Source organism: Ictalurus furcatus, chromosome 2 (assembly GCF_023375685.1).
Source record: "Ictalurus furcatus strain D&B chromosome 2, Billie_1.0, whole genome shotgun sequence".
In the NCBI taxonomy this organism is placed as follows: Eukaryota; Metazoa; Chordata; class Actinopteri; order Siluriformes; family Ictaluridae; genus Ictalurus; species Ictalurus furcatus.
The window spans coordinates 37,844,056-37,853,548 of NC_071256.1; the positions used below are offsets into that span (position 1 = coordinate 37,844,056).

A 9,493-nucleotide genomic window follows, 5' to 3' on the forward strand; every position below is an offset into this window, starting at 1 on the left:
AAAAAACATTAAAAAAAAATCATTCAATCATCCCATCTACATAACTGTTAGAGACCTAATCTTACCTAATGCACCTTAAAATACATGACTCTTTATTTTTCTATTGTTAAGGAGGTCAAGTCCGTCAGCAGGAAAGCAGAGAAACTAAAGAAAAAAATCTGAAATGATCTAAAATTGGTGTATTATCTTGAAATATGATATGTTATATCTCCTGATAATAATAAGCCCAGTTTTCTTCATTTTTATATAATATAGTTAATCAGCTCGCTTCAGCTGTTCGTGAAATGGATCAGTTTTATCTAAGGTACAAATAGCGATTTAAATAATGAAATAAAATATCCAGGAAAACACCAAATGTCCAGTTTTTTTGCTAGACTCTATTTACTGTTATAATCTCCTTGGGAGTCAGACTAATCGTAACTGAAAACTACATGTAATTTAAAGCTTTTATTGTTATTAGGTCACCTGACTGTATTACGCCATGTGAAAAGTTTATTATTTTCCCTCCAGGGTAAATTCCGTAATTACTTATAAAACCCGTTCTTGAAAAAGCAGTAAATAAAGTATTTTTTAAAAATATATTGTGGCTAGAGCAACTGTTCCAGGAACTTCCGCGTTCGTCTTAACCCGCTCTGTGATTGGTCAATCACCGCGACCGGAAGTAGAGCTTACACCGCACTAAAATATTTAATAATAATAATAATAATTTAGTTATATATTTTCCCTCCGTAGCATAATTATTTGTTCGGCGGCTTATAAATGAATGCTTTTTTTTTTAAAGTTCGTCCAAGAATATAAATAATGTAAAAATATATACTAATAATAACAACAACAACGCAAATGACGTCACAGCCGAGGCACGCCCCCCCAGCTGAGGAAAGGAAAGTGAAACAAGTTCACAACTGCGTTGCAGCAGGACCGAAGGTGTTGTACACTGTTTTTATATTTGTGTATATATATTTATAAACGAATATAATCGATAACAGGGAGTATAATTATGTAGTTAATCCAAGATATCAATACTGTAAATAATTAGCTGACATTAAGTATGTAAGAGACTTAACAATCTATGCCACTCGTAAGTGAAAGTGTACATGTAAAAGTGAATATTAAAATAGTAATAATAAATAATAATAATTACGTTTCAAGGGAAGATACTTTTATTGAAATTACTACTTTCATTTGTGACTAATTATTTAATATTGTGGAATGTAACGTGTGTTAACTTTTCATGATGTAAATACATTAAACACAGGCCTAGACTCTTATCATTTCCTGTTTACAACATGCTTAACCTGACATGAGTTTCTAAAAAGTAGAATGTATATATATATATATATATATATATATATATATATATATATATATATATATATATATAGATGTACTATATATAATATATTTATATACGTTAGTGACAATTTTTGTTAGATGTAATTAAACTAAAGAGATTACCTTAAATGAAATTCAATATAAAATGAAAAAGTAATGAATTAATGTTTTAAAAAATATATATATTGATACAAGAAATGGAAAATAAAACTAAAAACAAACATCATCTATTATAAATGTAAACGTTATCAAACTGCATAGATGTTTGCTGAGCACAATTCAAGTGTAAGAAAAGCCTCAATGAGGTTGTCAAGGCAACTATTAATAGACAGAAAACTTTGAATTACATAAATGCTAGTTCAGGATGGCTGACTCGCACGATGCTGTGACCATATTTGTGATATTTTCCCTGTAAACATAAATCATATCACAATAGTAATGTAATAATTACTTATGTTCATTATATGATTTGTGTTTACAGTGGAAATATCCCAAACTGTGATTGGTTTATTTGCAGACACGCACCAGTATCTTCTTTGTTTATGTAAAATATGAAAACATACTGTGTATAATCTAAGCACCAACCTGCACTCCTACTGTTTTTCTACAGGATGTACAGGATGTATTCAGATGAGGTAAGATATGAAAGATTGTGGAGAACATTTTCTTTGTAAAAACAAAACAAAACAAACGTGTCTGTAATCTCTGCCGTTCATGTTGAACCTGTTGTTTCAGGATTTCTCTCTGGTCTCCGATGACGACCCATCACTCAAACTTAAATCCATTCAAAGCAACATCGACAAGCTGAAGGTGCAGCTCCTACAGAAAGCATCTTTCACTTCGCCGTAATCCCATCACTTCAAACGCAAGCTCACATGATTGTGTGTTTAAATGTCCACAGGCAGAGCACGATTCCCTGTTGAAGGACCAGATGATGCTCAGTGAAGCCAAAAACAGTAACATGCAGTTCACCCAGGAGTTCCAGCAGCGAACCGATGCTATGAGAAAGCGTCTGGAGGACGAGAAGATATACCAAGCCAAGGCATTGAAGAAAGAACAGGTCGGAAAACCGTCCACCGTGTGAACACTGACTGCACGAGAAATAATACCTTTATGATAGCGTTAATTTTACAACAGTGATGAACATCCCGATTCACTTTAGCGATTCGATTCTTTCTCACACCTGTTCAAGTGAATCACATGTTGAATTTTGATTCGTTTGATTCGCGGTTCAGAATAGCGTCCAAAAGATTACAGTACATCTACATTTCAGGAATCAGAAATAATTTTATTTGCCAAGAAATATTTCACCTGCAAGGAATGTGAATATAGAAAATTAATCCACACCTTCTGAATAATCAGAATCGAGCAAACATTGTTTTAGTGTATAGATAAAAAAAGAAAAACAGCTTTCATTAATGACTGCCTGCAAGGTATTTCACGTAAAAGACACCTGATCGTCATCCCATTGATTGAACACACCTGACTCTAATTTCACGTTCAAATTAACTGCTAATCTTAGACGTTCACATACTTTTTCCGCTCACAGATATGTAACATTGGATCATTTTCCTCAACAAATTAATGACCAAGTGTAATAATTTCTGTCCTGTTTGTTTAATTGAGTTCTTTGTCTACATTTAGGACTTGTGTGAACATCCGATGATGTTTTAGATCGTATTTATGCAGATATGTAGAAAATTCGAAAGCGTTCACAAACTTTCAAGCACCCCTGTACGTTATGTACCAAAGTAATGTCGTGTATTAACTATCACCTTCTGACGTTTCCTCTCCATGTAGGAAAAACTGGCAGATCTGAAAAAGGAGGAGCGCAACCTGAGTATAGAGCTTCTGAAGATCAAGCAGGAGTTGGACGTAATGGACGAAACCCACCAGAGCTTGAAAGAGCAGACTGAGGTTCTGGGACGTTTCAGAGCAAATAATAAGAGACAGTAATGATTTATTGACGCATGTTGTAGATGTACAGGGAAGAAGAATACTAATGTCCTGAATTCAGATTCTAAAAACCAGTGGGTTCTTTAGGTGTCGACTGCGGTGCCGGAGAAGAAGGTCGTATTTAACGGCGAGACGGCTCAAGGAGCTGATGCGCTGAGCTTTGATGTAAAACCTCACATCGTGTACCCCATGGAGGGAGGCACGGCGTTTATCACCTTCGAGGAGGAAGAAGGTGTGAAGAGTTCACTTCACTTCAAATCAGTCATGGGATCTTTAAATGAACGCATAATAGCTATTGTATAATTGTCTCTCTCTCTCTCTCTCTCTCTCTCTGTCTCTCTCTCTGTGTGTGTGTGTGTGTGTTTCGCTCCTCAGTTGCTGAAAAGATCTTGGCTCTGAAGGACCACACAGTGCACCTCGGGGAGTGTAGCATCACCGTGCGGGCCGAGCCGGTGCAGTTTCTCGTACCAGCCCGTGTTGAGGTACGTCACAAGATCTCTAAACCTCTGCATTTAAAAATGTTTCAGCAAAAAAAAAAAAAAATCAAACATACAATTTCCCCCCCAAATTCTCCAAACGTAGTCGAGCCGATGTGTGCGATGTTTGGTCCTTCTTTACTTCTGCACTTACTGATCCTAATGAAAATCTGTCTAACCCAACAGCTTTTATTCTTCATCGATATCTTCAGCGATGACACGCTGATACTCATTTACAGTCGTCTACAACAGTGTTTCTCAACTGGGGACCCCTAGTGGTCTGTGGCATAATTGCAAGGGGTCTGTGGGAAAGTTTTAAAATGTTTAAATAATATATATTCTTTATTAAATCAAAATATATTCAAATATATCATACATCCATCAAATGTAAGAACAATTTAAGATATGTTCATAGGGGAAACCTATGAGTGGTAGACAAGTTCAAGTGTCGCATTGACGGATAAAATAAACAAAAGATCATTCAGGGAATCTAATTAAATGTCACGCCTACAATAAAATGTAAAAATAAATAAATAAATAAAATCTTAAAATGTCCAATGTTAATATTATTCATGTTAAATATTAATAAAATAAAGTAACATATATAGAAATGACTGTTAAATATATAGCCTGTAATTGTTGTGAATTGTTTGAAATATGCTAGGGGTCTAGAGCGCACAAAAGGTTGAGAACTGCTGGTCTATAATATAAACCTTGAGGCTGCTAGCTTGTTAATATTTATATAAAATTGATATTCAGTTTTTTAAGAAAATATTACGAGAAGGTACAAACAAAAATAATAACTGCGAGAGCATGAGTTTAAAAAAAAGTCCTGCAAACATTTCTAGTTGAGACCGATTGTGAACTCGAGTAGAAAGAAAGAAAAAAATTCATGCTTTATGGTTTAGGCCACGCCCACTTCAGGTTTAACGGTGCGTTCGAGTCATGTCAGAAAGATCGTATCGTATCATCGGGAAACTCTGGATTTTCTTTTAACTCAGAGTGGGGGGCGTGTCAGTAAGAAAACATGGCGGAAACAACGGATGCAACGTCTGTAGTCGACGGTAAATTTGCTGAAATCTAACGTTTATTCATCTCAGAAGCTGATTTCAGTTCTAATCTATTTATTATTTTTATTTACAATAAAACAAGCTAATCCTGCACAAAATTACAACAGCACTGTACAATTACGATATATAACACGTAACGATAAAGTTTACTGCGGCTTCATGAATGGATTAAAAACCTAAAAAAGCTAAACACACCTGATGCACGTTCTTTGTTCTTCGTTTTCTAGTAGAGTTTTAAAACACCTTGCTGTATTCTTTTTTTTTAGATAATTAAGAGAAGGTACACAGTCATTGCGCTCCGACGAAAGTGACTCGAACACACCCGACATCGTAATTACGATTTCCCGACTTGTAATTACGACTTCCCGAAATCACGATTACGACTTCCCGACATGTACAAACGAGTTCCCGACATCGTCAATACGAAATTCCGACATTGTAAATACGACTTCCCGACATCATAATTACGACTTTCTGACTCATAAATACGAACGTCTGACATCGTAATTACGACTTCCCGACATGTAAATACGATTTCTCGACATCGTAAATACGACTTCCGACATCCTAAATACGACTTCCTGACTCGTAAATACGAACTTCCCAACATCGTAATTACGACTTCCCGACTACGTGAATATGACTTCCCGACTCGTAAATACGACTTCCCGACTCGTAAATACGACTTCCCAACTTCGTGAATACGACTTCCCAACTCGTAAATACGACTTCCCGACTGGTAAATACGACTTCGAGACATCGTAATTACGACTTCCCGACTCCGTGAATATGACTTCCCGACTCGTATATACGACTTCCCGACTCGTAAATACGACTTCCTGACATCGTAATTATGACTTCCCGACTCGTAAATACGAACTTCCCAGGAGGACCTGAACGCACTGTAAATCCAGAATAAGATGTAGTGGCATTGTGTTCCACACCAAAAAAAAAACCCCATGAACTGAACTTTGGCATGTAGCTAAACACTAGAACGTTATCAACGCTGCCATCTTAGACATCACTATTCATTTCTAGTACAATTTAATATCCGCCTACCACATAGGCTCCGCCTCCCAGCGTTTAATATTGGACTTGTGGTGCATCGTGGAATCGATACTAACTTTCAAAAGCTATTTCACAAGAAAACATTCAAAAATGGATTTTTGCATAGCTTTAATTGGAAGCGTGAAGATGAGGACAAATGTTTTACAGAAAAGATCGTGGCTGAGATATTATGTGACTTCTATTATGTGTTATGTTACAGTAGCTACGTTACAATTAGAATTATCTCCAGTGCAGAACTTCTCTCACCAAACACGGCTTGCCCGATCGACTACGTTTGCGGCGAAGGGAAAAATTGTTTAAATCTCATTTTCTTCAAATCTTTCTCACGCTCTTTTCGCTTTAGATGGACACTCAAGTTTGTCCTCACCGCATCCTGGTCTCCAACCTGCCCAAGAAAGAGCGTGTGGATCGCATCCTGGACAAGCTGGAGATTCATTTCTCCAAGACGAGAAACGGAGGAGGCGAGGTGGACGAAGTAGTCATGCTGGAAGATTCTGGCAACGTGGTCATCAAATTCCTAGACGACAACGGTGTGTATATTATATATATGCGTATATTATACGACATGGCACCGTTGTGCCCTTGAGCAAGGCTTTTAACCTTCTCTGCTCCAAGAGCACCGTATCACGGCCGACCCTGTGCTCCGACCCCCAACTTCCTAACAAGCTGGGATATACAAAGAAAAGAATGTCACTCTTTCTGCTGTAGATTTTGGTGGATTGTTAGGAATTTTGAAGTAAAATATGAACTAAGTTGGGATTTGGTGAACGGGTGAATGTCTCTGGGTACATAACCACAGCGTCTCGTTCTCTTCCCCTAGTTGCCAAGGGTCTTACAGATAAACAGATGCATGAGGTTGAGATGGACAGAGGAAAGAGATGCAAGGTGAAGGTCACGCCCTTTCTCAACGGCGAGATCATGCTTCTCAAGGTGAGAGGAACTTTACACCTGGTTACTTGACTATCACTGATTAGGCAGGTAGACTTCCATTACTACCTCAGACCTACCAGCGTTTTTTGTTTTTTTTTGTGTAGGAATTTCGATATCAGTTCGAGATTTAATCTCCTAATTTAGCGTTAGTAATCTCTCATCTTAGCTGGATTTTCCTGCTTGAAAGATGCACCGACGTGGCGCCTTCACATCCTGTCGTGGTTACCGTAGAACGTTCGGAGTTCAGCATGAAAATGAAACCGATTCTAGCAGCGTGTGCGCGACTTGGCTAACGTTAGACGCGTGCAGTACGTAGCTAACGTCGCAGCAGACCGACAGTAAAAATATCGGCCGTGTAGAACTATTTCATTTCAATCCGTAATGGTTAGAACGTCTCACCTTTCCTGTACCGTAATTCCGTCCTCAGACATGTAACACGACCTGCTGTAAGACCGTGCTGCTGACAGGAATCCCCGCCGTGATGGACAAGGACAACCTGCAGGACCTGCTGGAGATACACTTCCAGAAATCCGCCAACAGCGGAGGAGAAGTGGACGCGATCGTCTACAACCCGCTGGGCGAGAGAACCCTTGCTGTATTCGAAGAGGACACGTCCAAACCGGAGTAGAACCATTCAAGTGGACCGAGATGGATCAATCCGACGCTGATATTCGGGAGTTACGTAACGGGGGTCTTTCCTCTAGATGTGTGCCAAATCTAATACTTACCTGATTTATGATGACAGTATTTCTTTAAAAATTCCAAATTACAGCGCATATACCTGTATCTAAGTGGACCTCGTTGGCATCGCACTCAGGGTGCCATCACTTCTAAGGTTTAGAGTAACAGGGTTGAGTTCTTGAGCACTGAATTAGCAAACGTGCTAAATATTTACGACATATATGACTAGCATCCGTGCTAATGGCACCAAAACATTAAGGAGATTTAAACAATTGACTTAAGCTATCATTTTTCTTTCAATCTATAATTTGGGTTAAGTGGGTTGTACTTTTCAAAATGACCTCATCAGTCAATATATCACTGACAATAAAGAAAAAACCAAGGACTTAATTTTCTTCTTCTCATGATCTTCGGGAAATCCAGATGGAAAACGTGGGGTTTTTGTTGGGTTTTTTTTTTTGGGGGGGGGGGGGGGGGGTTATTTGTGTGAAATGAAAATGTACATTTTTCATATGCTGTAATGGACAGAGAAATAAATGACGTTTCAGGCTTGAATTGTTCTACAAGAATGCAATTTCTGAAGTATTTTAACGATCGTATTTCAAAAACGTCTTAACTTTACATACAAGTGGAACCTCAGTTGAATCACCCTGCAGCAAGCGAACATAGCTAGCTACTACCTAGCAACTCGCAAACTATGCTGTCTGTGGTGTTTACGCTATGCTAATTATTAGTGTTTCTCACTGGAGTGGTTTTAAATTGTGCTAGCGAGCATAACACCATTACAGACGATCCGAAATGAAAAGCTGCTTTTTCTCGTAGCCAACATTTCTCACGTTTTGATTTTTTTTGTGTGTGTACGGTGGTGCTTGAAAGTTTGTGACCCCTTTACATTTTTCTGTGCCTGCATAAATACGACCTAAAACATCATTAGATTTTCACACAAGTCCTAAAAGTAAACAAAGAGACTAAACAAATGAGATAAAAATATTATACTCTGTCATTTATTTATTGAGGAAAATGATCCGATATTACATCTCTGTGAGGGGTAAAAGTATGTGCACCTCTAGGATTATCAGTTTAACCTGAAGGTGAGATTAGAGTCGGGTGTTTTCGGTCAGTGGGATGATGATGATCAGGTGTGAGTGAGCGAGCGATCTGTTTTATTTAAAGAACAGAACAGATCTATTAGAGTCTGATCTTCACAACACGTGTTTGTGGGAGTGTATCATGGCACGGACGAAGGAGACTTCTGAGGACCTCAGAGAAGAGTTGTTGATGTTCATCAGGTTGGAAAAGGTCACAGAGCCATCTCTGAAGAGTTTGGACTCCACCGGGGTACAGTCAGACAGATTGTGTACAAATGGAGGGAATTTAAGACCACTGTTCCCCTCCACAGGAGTGGAGACCAACGAAGATCTCTCCAAGAGCAAGATGTGTAATAGTCCACGAGGTCACTGAGGAACCCGGGGTAACTTCTAAACAACTAAAGGCCTCTCACACATTGGATAATGTTAATGTTCATGAGTCCATCATCAGGAGAACTCTGAACAACAACGGTGTGCATGGCAGGGTCGCGAGGAGAAAGCCAGTGCTCTCCAAAAAGAATTTTTTTTTGTGTATGTATTATAGATATCTATCCATATCCATCTCTGGTCAAAAGTTTAGACACACTCATTCTTCCACGTTTTAGAATAATAATAAAGTCATTAAAACTCCAGTGTAACACAAATGGAACTATGGGAATTACATGGTGATAAAAAAAATTATTAAAGTATTTTATCATCTTCAAATTCGACGCCCTTTTCGAGCGATTTCTTGAGGAATTTCCCTGAGATGCTTTTTAAACAGTATTAAAAGGAGTTCCCACCGACGCTGGACTCTTATCGGCTGCTTTTCGGAGTATTTCCCTCCGAATCGTCCGTTTAAAAAGATATTTTTGTAAATAAAATGTTCATTTTCCACATGAAATAAAAGAAA

The 9,493-nt window shown here is 38.2% G+C and overlaps 1 protein-coding gene across 1 annotated transcript; it reads left to right on the forward strand.

The window, feature by feature from the left end:
- The first annotated feature begins 851 nt into the window (after window positions 1-851).
- ifi35 (interferon-induced protein 35) lies at window positions 852-7,968 on the forward strand. Its single transcript, XM_053618294.1, has 10 exons — window positions 852-924; window positions 1,943-1,967; window positions 2,068-2,142; window positions 2,234-2,392; window positions 3,133-3,249; window positions 3,376-3,520; window positions 3,664-3,770; window positions 6,246-6,432; window positions 6,723-6,832; window positions 7,260-7,968. Exons 2-10 carry the CDS (start codon window positions 1,944-1,946, stop codon window positions 7,458-7,460), a joined length of 1,125 nt encoding a protein of 374 aa, XP_053474269.1. The 5' UTR covers window positions 852-924; window position 1,943; the 3' UTR covers window positions 7,461-7,968.
- Window positions 7,969-9,493: the final 1,525 nt, after the last annotated feature.

What these genes read in the sequence shown, in the direction of transcription:
- ifi35 (XM_053618294.1), top strand. Translation starts at nt 1,944, where the DNA reads ATGTACAGGATGTATTCAGATGAG. An exon ending in GCAACATCGACAAGCTGAAG is followed by an intron (nt 2,143 to 2,233) that starts GTGCAGCTCCTA and finishes AAATGTCCACAG; the next exon opens with GCAGAGCACGATTCCCTGTT. An exon ending in CACCTTCGAGGAGGAAGAAG is followed by an intron (nt 3,521 to 3,663) that starts GTGTGAAGAGTT and finishes TTCGCTCCTCAG; the next exon opens with TTGCTGAAAAGATCTTGGCT.